The 20,624-nt window shown below is 45.7% G+C and overlaps 1 protein-coding gene across 1 annotated transcript in view; it reads left to right on the forward strand.

Annotated features, from left to right (window-relative positions):
- Nucleotides 1-351: 351 nt before the first annotated feature.
- The window catches only part of TRABD2A (TraB domain containing 2A), a 53,516-nt gene continuing 33,243 nt past the window's right edge, over nucleotides 352-20,624 (forward strand). Inside the window, 2 exon segments of the mRNA XM_027846102.1 lie at nucleotides 352-510; nucleotides 7,410-7,970. Coding sequence (XP_027701903.1) covers nucleotides 352-510; nucleotides 7,410-7,970 — 720 coding nt within the window.

A 20,624-nucleotide genomic window follows, 5' to 3' on the forward strand; every position in this document is an offset into this window, starting at 1 on the left:
AGGAGCGAGTAAGCGAGGGGAGCGAGGAGAACGAAGAGGACGGGCGGGCAGAGAGCGAGGAGGGCTCCTGGAAGGAGCAGCGAGGTGGCGGCCGCCAGCTGCTGCGCCCCGGGCCACTGCGCCCCTCTCCTCTGCGCCATGGAGGGCTGGGCGCCCGTCCACGGCTCCGCCGCCCCAGCTGGAGCAGCCCTGGCCCAGGGAGAGGAGGAGGACGGGGACTGACTGCCCGCAGAGTCCAGCGCCCGCTGCAGCCCACCCGGCCGGTCCATCTACCTGACCACTTTGGGGACGCGCACGGAGCTCCCGGGAGCCAGTCCTGCGCCCTGCCCTGTCTGCAGCCCCAGAGCCGCTATGGGCGGGATGAGCCCCTGGAACTTGGTCCTCCAGACTTTCTTCCTCCTGCCTGCGGCCGGCGCCCAGAGGAGGGGCCCCGCTCCTGGAGACAACTCCCAGGCGGCCCCAGCTCCGGCTCCAGCTCCGGCTGTGGATGCCTGCAAACCCCGGACCCAAGTAAGTGGCCAGTTCTCCACCTCCCTTAAGGGAAAGAGGAGGAGGGGGAGGATGGGGGAAGAGAGGGAAAGGAAGGGCAGAGTAAAAGGGGATAGGGGAAGTGGAGGAAGGAAGAGGGGAAGAAGGAGGAGTGCAGAAGAGGTAGTAGGAAGTAGAAGAGGAGGAAGGATGAAAGTAGAGAAGGAGGAAGAGGGGAGAAAGAAAAAAGGAAGAGAGAAGAGGAGAAGGGTAAAGAGAAGGAAGGATGAGAGTAGAGGAGAGAAGGAGGAGAGGGGGAAGAGAAAGGGAAGAGGAGGGAGAAGAGGAAGAGGGTGAAGAGAAAGAGGGAAGGAAAAAGAGAAGAGAGGGTGAAGATGGAGGAGGGTGGAAGGGAGGAAGGAGAAGAGAATGAAAGAGAAGGATGGAAGAGGGGCAAGAGAAAAGTAAGACAAATATGAGAGAAAAAGGGAAAGGGATGAGGAGAACGGAGGGGGAAGAAAAGGGGGAAGAGAAAGGAAGAGAAGAAGGGGAGGAGAGAAGAGGAGGAGGAGGGTGGAGAGAAGAGTGGTGAGGAGAGGAAAGAAGAGAGGAGGAAGAAGAAGGAAAGAAGGAGAGGGGGGAGGAGGGAAGAAGAGGAAAGAGTGGGGCGAGGAGGAGGAGAAGTAGAGACTCGGGGAAAGGGAAGCGAGGAGGAAGGAGGAAGCGTGCCCACCTTGTGGCGCACGGGGGCCGGCTCTCCCGGGAAGCACTCTGCTGGGCTTTCTTCTTTCCCCAAGCGCACCGAAGCGAACGCTTAGCTCTCTGGAAGTGGCCCAAGTCTCGGCGGCGGTCTGGAGCTCCGAGCCGTCGGGCTCGCGGTGATCATTGTTCTGCCAGTTTCAGTTGGTACTGCGGGCCCTCCTCCTCTCTCCTCGCCTCCGCGTCTTTGCCGTGCACCTTTCCCCAACTTTCCTCCTGGCCTCAGACCCACCGGTCTCAGTTTCCAGCCTCCCTTGCCCTCCCCCTCTGCTCTTTTGGGGTTTGGAGCCGATAGCTCCTACTGGCCCTGGTCTTCCCTGGCTGGGGGCACCAAGAAGGGTAAGGGGGCTTCTCCGTGGGCCGGGTCCCCGCCTCCCAGGCTTTCCTCCCCTTGCTGGCGGCAGGGAGCCCCCGGCCCCGGGCGGTGTTCTGAGCCGTGACTTCCCCCCGTGGTGACGGGCGCCTTTGATCTCGGCTGCCTGCTGAGCCCCCTTCTTTTCAGCCGAGGGGGAAGGGATAGGAGAGCCTGGGGCTCTCTGGAGTGAGCAGGAGAGCAGCAGGAAGGGCTGGGAGGTGCTGGGCTTGGGGGGTGGTGGTGGTGCCGGTGACGTGAGTGTGTGTAGAGAGGGCTATGAGGGGCTAACTTCTGCCTCCCCCCTCCCCTTTCTTTTATACCTCCCGGCTCTCTTCCCTCCGGTTATTCATTTCTAAGACAATTCTCTAGCAAGGGATGGATCCGGCCTCTTAAAATCCGTAAACATCCCAGCCCCAATCGGTGAAATTTTCCGCCTGTTCTCTGTCCTCCAGTGGGAAAAGGGACCTTAGGAATCCTTGGGTCCAGCCCCCTCTGACTGTGTCCCAGAGAAGCCAAATGAGATAACTCCAAGAGGACCCCAGAGGACATCTGCCAACCTCTTTCGTGTTCCAAGTGATAGAATCTTCAGGGCCTAGAGAGGGGGAAATACTTTGCCGGAGGTCTTCACTGGCACCAAGTTGATTGAACCTAGATTCAAACCCAGCGCCTCTGACTCTAGATCTGGCACCTATCCCTTCTCCCAGAGGTCAGGGCACGGGTACACAGGTGGTGTGTGAGTGGTGGGGGTTTTGAAGGAGCCGGTATGTAAGTAGAGTGAAGGACATAGCCCTTTGAGTCTGAAAACTTTATCATTACTGATGGAGAACCCTTCTAGTCCAATCCTGTCATTTTGCAGAGGAAGGAACTGAGTCTCAGGAAGATGAAATAATTTGCTCAAGATCACACAGCAAGTATCACAGGCTGATTTGAACCCAGGTCCCCTGACCTTTTCAAGGACCACACTGTCTTTTAAGATGAGTCTTTGGACTGAGGAGTGGGGTGCAGCATGGGAAAGATGCTGGGTCCAGAATCAGAGGGGCAGGGTTCAAAGCTCATCTGGCCGAATGACCTTGGGCTTGAGTCATTTAACTACTCTGGGCTTGAGATTTCTCCTTCAGCACACCAGATGCTTAGGGCTCTGCCATGATGTGTTTAGGCCAGCTAGCCCCATACCAGGATGGAGGCAGAGGGCTTCAGCTCCAAATTTAAACAATGCCCCAGAGGAGCTATTTGAGGTAGGGGCTGGAGGAGGCCTGGGTGGGCAGGGTAATGGTTAGCCTGCCCTCCATGTGACCTTTCTGCCTCTTGCGGCAGCCTGTTGACCAGATCCCAGCTTAGAACCCCCTTTGGCGATGCTTTCCCCTAAGCTGCCTGGCAGGTTTCCACATTCAGGCTCACTCTTAATTTTATTCATAAGTTTTATTAGTAGAATGGAAAACAGAGGGAAGGGATTGGGTTTTTCCCGTACTCTTGGAGACTGGAAGGCAGGAGCTGGGTGGAAATGTTGATCTACTTTGTGGTCAAGTGAAATTCTTATCTTTGTTGCCCTGGGAGTTGAGTGGGAGGGAGTGAGGGCGTGTGTGGCTAGAGAACATGAGGAGAAAGCTGGAACCAAGAAGGGGGTGTTCTTTTCGTCTTCTTTCACGAGGTAGACGCGATAGGGAGACACTGAGAATGAAGCCACCCTAGGGATAATTTAAACCATTACTGCTGAACTGGGCTGATTTTGCCAGAAGGCATGTGGGGATGAGCTGTGCCTTATCAATTCCATGCAGTGCAGATGAGCAGAAGCAATAGCCCAGGCTTGAGAGGGGGCGGTGGCTAGAGCAACGGACTTGTCAGAAAGATCAGGGTTTGAATCCTGTCTCCCTAACTAGCCCTGGGAAAGTTACTAACCTCTCAGCCTCAGGTTTCCCGTCTACAAAACGGGAATCATAGCACCTATCTCTGGGGCATATTGTGAGGACCAAAATGAGATTATGTATGTAAAGTGCTTTGCAATCCTTAAAGTGGTATGGGAATTTGAGCTGCTGTTATGATTAGGATCTGACTCATCTTTTTTGAGGAGGTTCAGATAGAAACAGTCCAGGTATGGCCTGCTGTCTTGTAATTTCTTTTCACTGAATGGTTCCACAGACATGCATGTATGGTTAAAATAATTGTTTTTTTTTTGTAGTTGAAGAAAGGTGTTAGGATGTCAGCTTATTCACTGTAAGCTGCTAGAAACCATTCTTGGAATGATAATAAAAACAATCACAGCCACAATGATAATAATAGCTAGGATTTATATAGCACCAGAAATTGTGCTAAATGCTTCACAGATACCTCATTTAATCCTCCCAACAACCCTGGAAGGTAGGTGCTAGTATTATCCCTATTTTACAGTTGAGGAAACTGAGGCAAACAGGTTATTTGACTTGCCCAGGGTCACACAGTTAGTGTATGTATGAAGGCAGATTTGAACTCAAGTCTTTCTGACACAAGGCCCAGTGCTTGCTCTATCCACCGGGCCCCTTAGCTGTCTAGGTGTCCTAACTGGACAAATCTAGGAGCAGACAGCACAATAACTTACCATGTCCAAAATTGAACTCATTATCTTTCTCCCCAAACCCTCCCCTCTTCTTAGTTGTTGTTGTTCAGTCATATCTGACTCTTCCTGACCCCATTTGGGGTTTTCTTGGCAGAGATACTGGAGCGGTTTGCCATTTCCTTTTCCAGCTCATTTGACAGATGAGGAAACTGAGGCAGACAGTGTTAAGTGACTTGCCCAGGGCCACATAACTGGCAAGTGTCTGAGGCCAAATTTGAACTCAGGTCTTCCTCCTCTTACCCTCATTATTGCTGAGGGTACCACCATCTTTCCAATCATCCAGGCTCCCCATGTAGGGTGTCATCTTTGACTCCTCCTTCTTCCTCATCCTGTCGTAGCCAATCTGTTGACAAGTCTTGTCGATTACACCTTCCCAATATCTCTTGTAAACCTTCACCCTTCTCTCCTCGGATGCTGCCACCACACTGGTGCAGGCTGTTATCTGCTCCAGCCTCACTACTGCAGTGGCCTTCTGGTTGACCTCTCTCAATCGTTTCCTCACTCCACTCCATCCTCTACTCATCTGTCAGCATCATCCTCCAAAAGCAAAGGTCCAACATGCCACCTACCTCTTGAATAAATCCTGGTGGATCCCTCTTACATCACGGATCAAACATAAAATCCTCTGGTTTGTAAAGCTCTTTATATCTTGGCCCTTCCCACCTCTTCCGTCGTCTTCTACCATCCTCACCTCCATGTCTTCAGTGATAATGGCCAACCTGTAATTTCTTGCACAAGACTCTCCATCTCTGACTCTGTGAATTTTCACTGGCTGTTCCCCATGCCTGGAATTCCTTCCTCATCACCGCCTCCTGGTTCCTCGGATTTCCTTGAATTCCTAGCTAAAATCCCACCTTCTGCAATAATCCTTTCTTGGTTCTCATTAATGTTACTGCCTTCCCTCCGTTGACCATCTTGGAGTTATCTTGTTTGTATGTAGCTGCTGACATGTCTTCTTCATTAGACGGTGGGCTCCTTGCGAGAGGGGCCTGTCTTTTGCCTTGCTTTGTATTCCTGAAGCTTAGTCTAAGCACACACTAGGCACCAAATAAATGCTTATTGCTTTGGATTGTTGACTTGATATGTACCTCATCCTCTTCCCATGTGATTTTGATCTCAGCCAGCTCTCTATACTTGGAAAGCCCTTTGATGCATGTGTTTGGGAGATTGTGAGTGTTTGGAATGGTGACATCCATTAAAAAGATTATTCCTAAGTTTTTATGCATCAATGTTATGTCCAGGTGATTCTAGGAAAGAGTTAGGTCTGCAGTAATAGCTTGGTTCTAGTACAGTTTATTGGTTGTATTTCCCCAAGGTATTTTGAAAATGTACTTTAAGTATGGGAATTTGTCAGGTCATGAACAATAGAGACATTCTGTTATATGTTTCTAGCTTTCCGATCATGCCTTGAAAGGGGCAGCTAGGTGGCGCAGTGGATAGAGCACTGGCCCTAGAGTCAGGAGGACCTGAGTGCAAATCCAGCCTCAGACACTTAACACTAGCTGAGTGACCCTGAGCAAGTCACTTAACTCCATTGCCTAGCAAAAAAACAAAACAAAAGATATTCAGTAGGTGCTAGATTCTTGTAGTTTGGAACTGTTCTACTGCCTCCACCATTTTCTTGTAGGGAGATGGTAGCCGACTTCCTTCTTTCCGTTCTTCTTGTCGGAGTTGGAGAAATATAAGATTGATTTCTTTGTCTGGGCTTCTTAAGAATCATCATTCTGTAGTTTCTGGTGGCAATGACAGCCATCAACCCCTCTGTTTCCACAGACAAGTCAACATGATTCAGCCATTCTTAGTCAACATAGCGTTGGCTGGGTCCATGATGGTGTTGTCCATGGAGGGCCCTTTGATTTCACTCCTGGATCTTAGTTCTTTTGTAGAATATATCTGAAGGTAAACGACTTTGACAATCCAGTGGTATGTTCCTGTTATCAGCCTTTGCTGTGGCTTTGTCAAGTCATGTTTGCTTATTCCAAAAGTATTTCTGAGGGTTTTTTACCTGTTTGCCATCTACTCTAAGAACGCCTCTCAGTCATCTTCCTCTTTTATGGTTTGTGTCTGTTACTCTTTCCATAGATGCTATAGGGTGATGAGCCCTACATTTTGCTGATCCTAGAACGGCTTTTACTTGCGTACTCTTCGAATCTGTTGTGATCCATTCTACGGTCCCTCAAGTGTACAGTGGGACTGATATTGCCTAGCTGTTGATTGCTTTAAATGTGTTCTTCCAATTTAGTTTTGATTTCAGAATACTAGCAAGTTCCTTAGTGTATTCAGCCACAAACTTCTCCTTAGCATCTTTATGCTACATGTACCTAGCCTGGAGGAGATGAAGCTTTCTGTAGGTGTCACCGTCATCCATTGGGGCAGCTGGGCCTGGAATTGGGAAGATTCAAGTTCAAATCTGGTCTCAGACACTTATCAGCAGCGTGACTATGGGCAAGTTACTTAAACTCTGTTTGCCTCAGTTTCCTCATCTGGAAAATGGGGATAATAATAGCATATCCCTCCTAGGATTGCTATGAGGATCAAATAAGATGACAATTGTAAAGTACTTGGCACCTAGTAGGCACTATATAAATGTTGATTGATTGATTGGTTAATAGTACAGTGTCAAGGAAGGATTGTAGAGTGGAGGAAATGCTAGCCTGAGTCAGGGAGACCAAGGTTCAAAGTCTTCCTTAGATACTTCTTAGCCTTGGACAGGGCAGTCAGGTGACTCAGTAGATAGAGCACTGGGTTTAGAATCGGGAAGACTCATCTTCATGAGTTCAAATCCAGCTTTAGCTTTAGCTGTGTGACCCTAGGCAAGTCACTTGATCCTGTTTGCCTCAATTCTTCCTCTGTAAAAATAAGCTGGAGAAGGAAATGACAAACCACTCCAGTATCTTTGCCAAGAAAACTCTAAATGGAGTCACGAGGAGTCAGACACAACTGAAATGACTGAACAACAAAAAAGCCTTGGAGAGTTCACTTCACTTTTCTCTGTTTGCTCAAATGGGGACCACAATAGTCCATTTTTCCCTGGGCTGTTGGATTCGATGAGATAATGTATGTAGAGTGCTTTGAAAACTTTAAAGCACTAGATTATGTCAGGTATGATTATCATGTTCATCACATTTGTGTCTGCTTCACATGTCACTTATTTTTTGTTCAAATGTACTTTTAAGTGTTAACTCTTTCCATCATTGGTACTACATATTGACTTTCCTTGTTTCCCTTGCCGTTTAGCAGAGTGAGTTGAATTCTTTCTTATGGACTATAAAGAGAGACCCCCCATCCTACTTTTTTGGCACAATTCACGTGCCGTACACACGGGTCTGGGATTTCATTCCTGAAAACTCCAAGGCGGCCTTCCAGCAGAGCAGCATTGTGTACTTTGAGCTGGACCTCACGGACCCTTACACCATCTCTGCCCTCACCAGCTGCCAGATGCTGCCACAGGGCGAGAACCTCCAGGATGTGCTTCCCCAGGACATCTACTGCCGGCTGAAGCGCCACCTGGACTACGTGAAGCTGATGATGCCCTCATGGATGACTCCGGATCAGCGAGGGAAGGGCCTCTATGCCGATTACCTTTTCAATGCCATCGCGGGGAATTGGGAGAGGAAGAGACCAGTGTGGGTGATGCTGATGGTGAATTCTCTGACCGAAGTGGACATTAAGTCCCGAGGGGTGCCAGTGTTAGATCTGTACCTGGCCCAGGAAGCCGAGCGCCTCAGAAAACGGACTGGGGCAGTAGAAAAAGTAGAGGAACAGTGTCATCCTCTGAATGGGCTGAACTTTTCTCAGGTAAGAATTGTTTTGGTGTGAAATAATATTTGGCATTGACTCTGGGATTTAATATTGAATTAAAATACAGCCAGGTCCCAATTAGTATAAATAATGAATCTCTGAAGTGGTCCCATGTATTTGAATTCTCACTACTTGCAGTTAGAATTATGTAAAATGTGGTAATTGGTTCCAGGCCAACATACAGCATTGTATGACATATTGGTTTGTATGTGTATATAATGTATATGGATGTATATATGCCTATAGGGACAGGTATGGGACCTATGCTTTTATTGGTATAGAGGACTTGTGGGTGAGGAAGCTCTTTTCACCCATGCCAGTCGGCACTTTCTTTGCAACTTATGGTCTTAGAACACTGCCTAGAACATAGGGAGGTTAAGCGATTTGTCCGGGGTTATGCAGCTGGGATATGTCAGAGGCCGTATATGAACACAGATCTTTTTGTCTTTGAGGCCACCCCTCTATGCACCATATCACACCACTTCTTGTTTGATTATGTATCTGTATGCATATATGTATAGTTTAATGGAAAAAAAGCAAACCTAGTTCAAATGCCATTCTTCTTTAATGGTATTGCTCAAACTAAGCTAACATATCAGGTTTATTTAGAGCTCTCACTAATATGGGGTCAACGGGGCTTTGCGCCAGGACGTAGACATGGTCAGGGGCATGCTTCTTTACTACAGCAACTACTTTCCTCATGTTTCCTGGGTGTCTCCACCCCTGGCTACCGACTCCATTGTCTATTTGTCATGGATCCCTTACCTTGGGCCACCTTCCACCCTAGCCACTGTGGGGAGTGAAGGTTAGAATTCTCTGGTGAAGGGCTGCCCCTTGGCATGACTGTACCCATGGTGGATACTGATTTCTGTGCCATCTTGCTCTTCCCTCCTACCTTCCCTTCTCATCACCACCTTCTCTTCTCCCAGTGGAACCACCTTTTGCACTCTGATGGAGTCCTTGCGTCATTTAACTGAATTTGCCTCAGTTACAGTTGGGCTGGTTATGGCTCTGGGTTTATTACATTCTGCCTCCTGAAAACTGAATAAAAACACTATTAAACTCCTGTGGCTCCCTACTATCCCCAAGATCAAGTGCAAAGTCCACCTTTTGTCCTTTCAGGACTTTCACAACCTGGTTGCTTCCTGTCTTTCTGGTCTGCTTAATGTCTTACTCCCATATACTCTGTGATTCAGCGACACTGGCCTACTTCTCGTTTCTTGTACTTGACCATCCATCTCCTATCTTTGAGCCTTTGCCCTGGCAGTCCTCCATGCCTACAATGCTTTCCTTTCTCATCTGTGTTTCTTGATTTTCCTGTCTTCCTTCAAGACTCAGATCAACTACTGCTCAGCATACATCCCAAGGAAGTTACTGACCAAAAGATAAGCCCCCTATAAGCAAAAATCTTTATTGCAGCCCTATTTGTTGTAGCAAACAGCTCGAAACAAAGTAGATGCCCATTAACTGGGGAATGGCTAAATAAGGAGTGGTTCATGAATGTAATGGAATATTACAGCGCTGGAAGAAATGGTGGCCGTGATGGAAGTGAAGGTAGCAAAGCCAGGAAAGCAACGTATGCAACAATGTGAGTGCAAAGAACTGCCGCCATGAAACAATAAAAAACAAAGGTTGTAAATTATAAAAAACCAAGGGTAGGCCCTAAAGAAGCCATAGGAGAAGATACTTTCTCATTACTCCTTAGTAGTTGGGGGCTCATGGGTGTGGAGCATTGCATGTAGTGTCAAGGTTTTCTGGGGGTATATTTATAGAATTTGTCTACATTTTTTAAACTTCTTCCTTATTTTCATTAAAAAGAATGTCTTTGTTATAAGGGATGGCTCTCTGTGAGGAGAAGGGAGGGATACAGGGGAAATCTAGATTATGTTAAAACAGAGATGCCAGTAAATGTCTAAGGAAACGACAAGTCAAATCCCACCCAGCCCACCAGAGGCCCTTCTCCGGTTCTTTCTTACATTCTGTAGCTATCAGAGAAGCACGAATGCTTCACATCTGGGCTCCCTCCCTATCACCGCATGACAGACACGCCTCTTTCTCTGGTTCCAAGTGTTGTTGAGATTGGCTTTCATCCTCCCTTTTGTGGGTGGGTCATCACTAATGTGCTGCTTGTGCCCATCTCCTTGACTCACTCAGAGAAACGACCTGATTTGCAGCACAGGAGAGCAGCTTGGCCGCTCCATAGCCAACTGACCGGGAAACTGCAGATACTCCACTTATTCCTTGTGGCAAAGATGGTTTCACCCTGGTGGTCTTTTCTTAGCAACTGGAGTTCTTGTGTGGATAGAAAACAATGCAGCAGCATGCCTTTGCCCTAGCTCAGAGAGTTTCTACTGCCTTGTCTCAATGAGTGCACAAGGTTTCTCTGTGGTTTAGAGAGAGAAAACATTTTCCACTGGTAAAAGGAGATTATTTTTATTTTACTTTAATGTGAAACAAACTTCACTGATTTTTCCTTCCCTGACAAGGGCTTGGATATCTTTCTGTCTCTGTCTGTCTCTTTGTCTCCTCTTTCTCTGTCTCTCTCCTCTTTCTCTGTCTCTTTCTCTCTTCCTTTTCATTTCTTTTCTTTGAATGTTTGTTTGATGGGCTTTGTTTTTACGCCATTTCTGCTTCCGGAGGCTTATAATAAAGAAAAGTAGTTAATTAAAACAGTGGGTTTGACTGACACTATATGCCACATTCCATACCTGTAGTCCACCACCTTGCTGCCAAAAGGAGGGAAGTGTGTTTCATTGTAAGTCACCTGAAACAGAAGTTAGATATAAGATAATAAGATGGATCTTGGTGTCTTTTTATGTTGTTTCTACACATTGTGGTTACTTTGTATACTGTTCTCGGGTTCTTCCTTCTTTGCTCTGAATCTGTTTATAGAAGGAGAGGCAGAATAGTACAGTAGGGAGTATGCTGACTTTGTAGTCAAAGGATCCTGGGTTGGCCACTTACTATTTCTGAGCCTGTGCAGCTAGGTGGCAAAGTGGATAGAATGCCATACCTGGAGTCAGGAAGACTTATCTTCCTCAGTTCAGATCCCACCTCAGACATTGCCTAGCTGGGTGACGCTGGGCAAATCACTTAATCCTATTTGCTTCAGTTTCCTAATCTGTGAAATGAGCTGGAGAAGGAAATGGCAAACCATTCCAGTATCTTTGCCAAGAAAACCCCCAAATGGGGTCACGAAGAGTCAGACACGACCGAATAACAACAATTTTTGTGACCTGGAGCACACTTTTCCACTTTGAGCCCTTCAGTTTGTTAATATATAAAATGCAGGGGTAGGACAAGATGATGTCTAAGGCCCCTTCTGTCTCTAACACTGTGATTTTACGGCTATGTATGAGTCTCTGAATTCCTCCTATTTGTTGCTTCTTATGGTGTGATTTAGTTCACTTAGGGTCCCAGCCTCAGGGTCTCTTTCTAACCATCTTCTTGCAGCCACAGGAGTACCTTCATTTCCTACTCCCCCCTCCCCTTCTAAATCTAGTAATGGTAATCAAATCAACGCTAATGTTTGCCTGTGACTTGCATCATATTCTCTCTAACTTTCTCCCCTAAAGTATTCCTCCCTGGCCACCACTTTTTTTATATGCATTGTCTTCCCTTGTTAGAATGTAAGCCCCTTGTGGGCAGGGGCTATCTTGCTTGCTTATATTTGTATCCCCAGAGCTTATCACAGTGCCCAGCTAAGCGCTTAATAAATGTTCATTCATTCAGGCAGCACCAGTTTATTCAATCAATGGACACCTGATTTGTCAGTATGCAAATACCATTATACAAAGTGCTGCTGTGACTATTTTGGTATATCTGAGACCTTTCTTTCTGTTATTTATCTCCTTGGGATGTATACATACCCAGGAGGGAGCTGACTCTGTCAAAGGTTGCCTCCTTCCCTTTCTTCTATATCTTGAAGGATTGGGTGTGTGTGGGAGGGGGTGAGGAGGAACAAGGCTCTTTACCCTGGGGACTTATGGGGGTTCCAAGTAACTGCTGGGTGAGTTCTAAGCATGGCCAGTGGACCTACTGCTTTATCTCATACACACCTCTACTGACCCCTTCACCCAGTCCCAGGGTTTACTCCTGGCCTCCTGAATAAAAATAGTAACAATAACAATAATTATAGCTAGCATATGTAGGACTTTCGTGTTTGCAAAGCACTTTGTATGTATGATCTGAATAATAATATGTATTACTCAATAATAAATGGAGAAAGCATCTTACTGGAGTGGGTCTGGGAAGGGCCCTATCTCGCATCTCACTGAAGGGGCCCTGCCCTGACCTTGGGGGATGGATTGGAGTCCCAGGGGTGGGGAACCTGAGGCCTTAAAGCCAAACTTCATAGAACAAATCCCCTTAATAAAAGGATTTGTTTTGTGAAATTTGTGTTCAGTCAAAGGACCTTACTTGAGGACCTTGAGGACCACATGTGGCTGCAGGTTCCCCACCCCTGGATTGGACAGTAGTTAACCTGAGATTTTTATCTACAAAGAAATAGAAGGTAATTTCCAGAGGGAGAGGGTGCTGATAACTCCAAGCTGGAGGACAAGGACAGTTTCATTTTGGCTTGGCACCCTGGGGCCTTGCCCCATGCCTGGCACTTAGTGGTTGATTATAGGGAACCATAAAATTCTCTATAATAATAGTGTTGGAGGTAGCACCTGAACTGTGCCTGTGGGGCAGCTAGGGATTCTAGGTGGCAGAGGTAAGGAGGGAGAGCCCTCCAGGCACAAGGGGACAGCCTAAATAAAACATAAGAAGCAGAAAATGAAATCCTCATTCAGGCTGAGACCCCATTATGTCCTGACAACCATCCTAAATGGCCATTGAAATGTCAGACTGCGACTCTCTCCCATCTATCTGTTGCAAGGCCTGAACTGGAGTGGCTTGGGAACTCCTGGGCAGGGACAGGGTCCTAGGAGCTGGAGATGCCCTCAGGTCAACTGGCTTAGGAGAGCTCTGTAACCATAGGGACTTCAATGGTTGTGGACCATTCTGGGATGGATGCTTTTGGCTTTTTGGAGGTGGTCCCTTACTCTTGTTATCTGGAACCCGTTGTCCTCTAGGTTGGAGTCCTAGAAACCAAGGTTCTTACTGCTGGATGTCGTCCTCAGCAGAGCAGAGCTGGCCTAGGGATTACCTCAAGGCTGAGAGAAACCTTCCTGTCCCATTGGATTTACAGTAGTTGGCTGTACAGCAAGGTTTCATTTGTTATTTATTATTTCTGCCAATAGATGGCACTAACATTTTAGAGCTTCCTTCCAGGTAGCTTATGCTCTCTAGAGCAGGGGCTTTTAATCTTTTGTGGGTCATGGAGTCCTCTGGCAGCCTGCGGAAGTCAATGGACCCCTTCTCAGAACAATGTCTTTTCAACGCACAAAATGAAATACAGAGGATTACAAGGGAAACCCATTCTACTGAAATGCATTTATCAAAATATTTATTTTTTTAAAGTTCATGTGCCCCAAGCCAAAGACCCAAGTTCTCAAGACATAGAGTATTGAGACGGCAGAAGGTGTCACATTTGGCATCCCCTGTCCCCATTCCACCGCCCCTTTTCTGGTATACACATCCAGAGCTTTTAAAAAATACCTCTTTCCCAGACCAACTCCAGTAAGATGCTTGTTCCATTTATGATTGAGTAATACATATTATTATTCAGATCATATTTACAAAATTCTTTGCAAACACCAAAGTACTATATATGCTAGGTATAATTATTATTATGGTTATTATTTTTATTCAGGAAACCAGGAGTAAACCCTGGGAGTGAGTGCAGAGGTCAGTAGAGGTGTGTATATGAGATAAAATAGTGAGTCCACTGCCCATTTTTTGAAAACCTGGATAGTCTTATTCTCCAGCATAGTCCTTGGCATTAGGAAAGTGGAAAGGCATGATTTGAAAAGATGGAACCTCATGATTTCATTAAAATGTTTAATAAAAGTATCAAATGGAAAGGCTCCAAAGTGGGATTTCGACCATGGTTCACTGGAGAGAAGAGGGCATTTCTTGAGCCCCTGTCTTGTTAGGGGGTTGGAGAAGGTTTTTTGTATTGCTTTGGGACAGGAGCCTAGGATCATAGATTGAGAGTGGGGAGGGACATCTATCCCAACCTTGCCCTCCTGCTCATTTTAGAGGTGAGGAAACTGAGACTTAGAGGGGCGCTTACTTTGCCTAAGTTCACTTAGATACTAAGTGGCAAAGTCTAGATTTGAACTCAGGTCATCTGATTCCAAATAGGGTAGTTGGCTTTCCTCCATGATTAAAGACTGGGCAGAATTTGTGAGACCAATTTTGCTTTTTGCCTTGTGGGATCCTCATCAGCTTGGCCTTCGTGTGGAGCTTTAAAGTCTGCAAGAGAAAGGCAACATGACCTAGTGGGTAGAGAGCGAGTCGTGGAGTCAGAAAGACTTGAGATCAGTCCCACTTCTCTCTTGTACTTGATGTGTGACCCTGGGAAATTCACTTAATTCTTCAGTGCTTCAGGCAACTTAGAGTATTGAGACATAGAACAAGTGCCAGGCGGTAGAGGGATTCCTCCCACCTGAAGTTTTCTATGTCATTGAAATCATAGATCCCATTAAAAATGGTTTGCAAAAAATGCTTTACATACATTATGTAATTTGAGCCTCACAGCAACCTTATACTAGGTAGGTATTACACTCAGGTATGCAGAGAGTGTGGGCCAGGTATAGGAGGGTAGTATTTCCCTTGGATTTTTTCCTCTATCTCTCCCCACCTCCTGAAATGTTTTCCCCAGGGGTGTGTTCTAACCATGTCTATGGTACTTACTGTAGGTGTTATCTTCATTTTACAATGGAAGAAACAGGTTTAGAGAATTTATGTGACTTAACAGTCACATAACTGGTGTCAGAGGTGGGATACCAACCTCAGTTTCCTCCAGTTTCAAACCCAGAACTTTCTCCTTTACAACAGAGTGCTTCTCTTTACATGGAGCCTACTTCTGTCATGGTGCTCTCAGTGTAGGTAACTCTCACTGTATCTGGGCATGGTGCAGTGAATGGGTGGATGGTCAGAGTATTCCCAAGTCTTTCCCTCTTCTTAGCTTTGTCGCCCCACAGAAGGCCAGTCATCATTTCTGCCTAGACAGGCCCCCAGTAGGCACTTAAATGCTTATTGGCTGACCAACATTGAAGCACTTATGTTGTTTAATGCTGTTGAATTCTTGACTTGTTTTAAGGTGGGGTCTTAGGATTTATATCCAATCAAACATTGGGCTGTTACTGAATGTTTGGTTCTGATGGCAAGAAACAATCTGGGAAGGGTGAGAGGAGGGCCAAAGGAAATAGACATGACTGACACTGGTTTATCACGGGGTTCATGACAGCTGCCCCACCTCCCAGCCAAGATTTCCTAATCTCCTCAAGGTCATTTTAGGTGCCATAGAAGGGATGCCAGCCAGCTCTATTTTCATAGAACTTCTTGCCCCTCTGTATACTTCCCCAGCCTAATAGTTATGCCATGCCTTGGGACTCCAGCATAAATCGGCTGAAACACTTGTTTTTTGGGAATCCTCCTGGAGTTGGTAGCATTGGTGTTTTCAAAACAGGGGAAAAGAAAACTGCTCCTTGAGGACCCCAGGTGGCATGTTTGATTTTTGGCTGGGACTTCTGGTTGTCTGTGTTAGCTTCAGCAAATCCATGCACTGACTTGAGCATCCTGTAGTGGAAAGGATACTGGACCAGCTCTGCTTCTTCCACTGAGTTACCATGTGACGCCTGGGCAATTCTCTGAGCCTTGTTTTCTGTCATGACATAGAGCAGGAGTTAACATTTTTTTTTGTGTGTGTTCTGGACCCCTTTGGCTGTTTGGGAAAGTCTATGGACCCTGTCTTATTAAACATGCTTTCAAGACTTTTATTCTGTTTATAACAACTTGTCTCTGTGAATGACACTTCTCCTCAATCAAATCTAAAGCAAGAAACAAACTTGAGGTTGAGAGTGATACTTGGGTAACCCTCAAAAACTATTCTGAGAATAAGATTATTGGCTCCATAAAACTGAATCAAAGTTCAAAGAGTTTATTTTCTATTTCTTATTTTTTCAATTAAAATTTTCCCCATTGGGGGGAAAAGAGAAAATCAAAATCCTTGTAACACATATGTATAGTCAAACAAAATAAATTCCCACATTAGCCAAGTCCAAAAGAATTATGTCTCATTTTGCACTCTGAATCCATTGCCTGTCAGGAGATGGGAGTTGTGATTGGTCAGAATTCTTAATTCTTTCAAAGTTGTTTGAAAGTTGTTTACAGTGTTGTTGTTATCTATTATTTTTGTCTCCTGGCTATGCTCATTTTATTCGTCCTTGCTCGTACACCTCTTCTCAGGTTTCTCTGAAACTGGCCCCTTCATCATTTCTTATAGCACAATAGTATTCCGTTATATTTGTGTACCATAATTGGTTGACCAGCAATGGGATTGGGCCCATGAGAGCAAGGATAATGAGAAGCTGGAGTGTGTTCAGAGGAGGGCAGCCATGATAAGTCTGTGTCATACGGGGATTGATTGAAGGACTGGATATGTCTCTAATGAAGAAGAGAAGATGGGAGGAATGACATGAAAGCTGTCTTCAAGTATTCGAAGGGCTGTCATGTACAGGAGGGGTTTCATTTGATCTGTTTTGTCCTGAGGACAAAATCTGGAGCAGTGGGTGATAGTTGTAAAGAGATCAATTTGAGCTTAATGTCAGAAAAAAACTCCCTAATAATGTGAGCTGTGTAAAAGTGGAATGCACTTGTGGTGATTAAAAAGGTTTGAGAGACATAATTTCTAGGCAATTTAATCATTTTATTAATAATGTCAATATTTTAATGAAAGGATGGTCATTTGGTCGTCTCTCTTGGACCAAAGACAATCATGGTGTCAACTCATGGCTTATATGTCCTTTCAGAAGAGGAGTGTTCAAAAGAATGACAATCAACTCTGATTGGCTAACAATTAAAGAGAGAATGAGAGGGGCTGGAACTGAACTTTGATTTATGTCATCCACATAAGTTCCCCCCAGCCTTGGGCAGTCTGTTTTAAAAATTTATGCCCCACGCAAGCCTGAGCAGAACACAGTGGCTGCCCACTTGAGTGGGATCTGAACAAGAAAGTTAGTCCAGTCTCATTATCAGCAAAGTCCTGAACTTTTAAAATCAGGACTTTAGGAAAAGGAAGGAACACTGGATCTCCCCAAATCATGTGTTATTAATAATCATTTCTCTCAGGTTGACTTGAGGTATCATGGTTTGCCCTTCTTTGGAGGTCATTGAGCTGAGGCTGGATGACCACTTATTGGGTATATTATAATGTAGAATTCCTTTGAATATATATATATATATATATATATACACACATATATATACATACATACATACATATATATATGTAGGTTGGATGAAATGGCCTCTGGAGAGTTGGAGGGGACCTTTGATCATAGATTTAGAGCTGCAAGGGCCCTTAGTGTTCATGTAGTCCAGTCCTTCAGTCAGTAAGCATTTGTTAAGCACCTACTATGTGCTAGGCAACTGACAGTAGACACAATCTACTGGGGTAGGCAACATACAAAGAAATGCATGCAAACAAGCTGTAGGATTGATAGGAAATAATCACTAAACGGAAGGCACTAGGATCAGGATGGCTTGGAAAAGGCTTTCTATGGAAGATGGGATTTTTTCTTGGACCTTTAAGGAAGCCAGGGAGTGGTCAGGAGGTGGAGATGAGTGGGGAGAGCATTCCAGGTAGGGGAGGACAGCCAGAGAAAATGTCTGGAGCTGAGAGATGGAGTGTGTTGTTTATGTAATAACAAGAAGGGCAGCCGTACTGGCATGAAGAGGATGTGGAGGGCAGTGTAGACTGTAAGAAGACTAGAAAGGTATGAGGAGGTTGGTTATAAGAGGATCTGAACCCCAAACAGAGGATTTTGTATTTGATCCCAGAGGCACTAGGAACCTACTGGAGTTTATTGAGAAAGAGGGTAATATGGTCAGACTTGTGCTTTGAGAAAATCACTTTGGTTATTGAATGGAGGATAGACTGGAGTGGGGAGACCAACCAGCAGGCTATTATAGTAGTCCAGGCATGAGGTGATGAGGGCCTGCACCAGGGTGGTGGCAGTGTCAGAGGAGAGTAGGGGGTGTATTTGAGAGATATTGCAGAGGTGAAATTCAACAGGCCTTCACAACAGTTTGGATGTGGAAGGTGAGAAAGAGTGAGGAGTTGAGGATGATGTCTAAGTTGTGAGCCTAGGAGACTGGGAGGATGGTGGTGCCCTCAATAGTAATAGGGAAGTGCGGAAGGGGACATGATTTGGGGGACTGGAATAATGAGCTCAGTTTTAGACATGTTGAGTTTAAAATGTCTACTGGCATCCAGTTGGAAATGTATGAAAGGCATTTGGAGATGGGAGACTGGAAGTCGGCAGAGAGGTTAGGGCTAGATAAGTTGGTTTGAGAATCATCACCAATGAGTTGATAATTACGTCCGTGGGAGGTGATGACATCACCAAGTGAAGTAGCATAGAGACAGAAGAGAAGAGGATCTAATGCAGAGCCCTGTGAAAGATCCACAGTTAGTTGGTGTAAAGGAGACTGAGAAGGAATGACCAGATAAGTGAGAGGAGAACCAGGAGGGAGTGGTGCTCTGAATACTTAGGGAGAAGACAGTATTAAGGAGAAGAGGGCGGGGCGTTATCAAACTGCTGTAAAGAAGTCAAGAAGGATGAGGATTGAGAAAAGGCCATTGGATGTGGCAATTAATCATCGGGAACTTTGGAGGGAGCACTTGTGGTTGAATGATGAGACTTGAAGCTAGATGGTAGAGTCATGAAGAGCTGGAGAGGAGAAGAAGTGGAGGTGTCTATTAAAGATGGCCTTCTCGAGCAGCGTGGCCAGAAAGGGCAGAAGAGATATATGACGATAGTTAGTGGGGCCGGATAGATCAATTGTCTCATTTTACAGTTGTGGAAACTGAGGCTGTGAGATGTGACTTGCCTGTGATCACACAGGCATTATGTCAGTGGGCATCTGTCCAAGGTATCCAGACCTGCCCTTGTCAATGTCACTAGCCTAGATCTGACTCTCAGATTACTTGAGCTCTTCCTAATCTTCTTGGCTTCTTGGGTTCTTCCCTTGTTTCAGCCAAGATAAAGGTTGAATTTTTCAAAAGGAGATTGACTAGATAAAGAAGGGGGGAGTCAATCAATCAACAAGCATTTATTAAGCGCTGACTATGTGCCAGGCACTGGAGTTACAGGTACAAAGAATGAAACAATCCTAGCTTGTTAGGAGCTCATATGGGAATGGGGAGATAACAGTACGTATATAAACGTGAAATCAACAAATAGAAATCTATTCAAAATAGTTAAACAGAATGTAGCTTGGGAGGGAGGGCACTTGCTGTGGGAGATTAGGAAAGGCTTCATGCCCGAGATGTTGCTTGAGCTGCGTCTTGAAGGAAGGGAGAGATCCTGTGAGGGAAAGTTGAGGAGGGAGTGGATTTCAGGCTTGTGGGAGAGCTGGTGCAAAGGCCTGGGGAAGGAGATGGAGTCCTACATGTGAGGAATAGAGAGAAATCCAGTTTTTCTAGATCACAAGGTATGAGAGTGTGGGATGACCAGTCAAGTCCAGTGAGATTGGAAGGAGCCAAGTAACGCAGGACTTTAAAAGCTAAACAGAGGAATTTAGATTTTATCCTAGAGGCAGTAGGGAGCCAGCAAAGTTGATTGAGCGGGGGAGGGTGTGGTTAGATCCATGCCTGAGGAAAATCATGATAGTTATCATCGTCGTGTAGGATGGACTGGAGTGGGGAGAGACTTGAGGCAGATGAGAGGTGATGAAGGTTTGAATAGTGTCAAAGTAAAGTATAATAATAATATAATTAGCATTTATATAGTGCTTTAAGGTTTGCAAAATATTTTATACATATTAACTAATTTATCCTCACAACAGCCCTGGGAGGCAGGTGCTATTAGCATACCCATTTTACAGAGGAGGGAACTGAGGCAGACAGAGGTTATTTCCCCAGGATCACACAGCTAGGAGGTGTCTGAGGCTAAATTTGAAGTCAGAAGAGAATCAATGACATCTTAGGACACAGGAGTCTTATATTAAGGCAACTTGAGTATCGCCATAGAGTAAATTAGCTGGGCCAGCCTCAAGGGGCATCCTCACACCTGTGTTGAACTTCAGGCGTGTTTGAAGACCTCTGGCTGTGGGTGGCTTTTCCTCACCTGGCTCCAGAGATCCATTCCTTGGATTTTTCAAGACATTTTCCATTTATTTGCCCTCGTTGCCTTCCTGGACTAGAGGCTTCTTTGTCTGCTACCCCCTAAAGGCATTTTCTCATTCCAACTCATTTCAGCATCTGGGCTCCTGAAAGGGTGGTGGGTAAAGCTGGAAGTTATCAAAAGTAAGAGAACCTCAGCTGTTGGGGAAATAAGATTGAAGACCTTCCTATTTAACGTGGGCACATGTCTGTGTGTGCCACAGCCTTGGGCTGTGGTCCTCAGAGGCAGTGAGTGTCCTGGGGGTGGAGGCGGAAAGGGAAGGCCTCAGCCAGGCTACGCTAGGCATGTGGCAACAGCTGAGCTTAGAGGGTAACCAGTGGAAGGCTTTTGTCCTTAACATTTTCTGTTG

Source organism: Vombatus ursinus, unplaced genomic scaffold (assembly GCF_900497805.2).
Source record: "Vombatus ursinus unplaced genomic scaffold, bare-nosed wombat genome assembly UNPS02015066.1, whole genome shotgun sequence".
NCBI lineage: Eukaryota > Metazoa > Chordata > Mammalia > Diprotodontia > Vombatidae > Vombatus > Vombatus ursinus.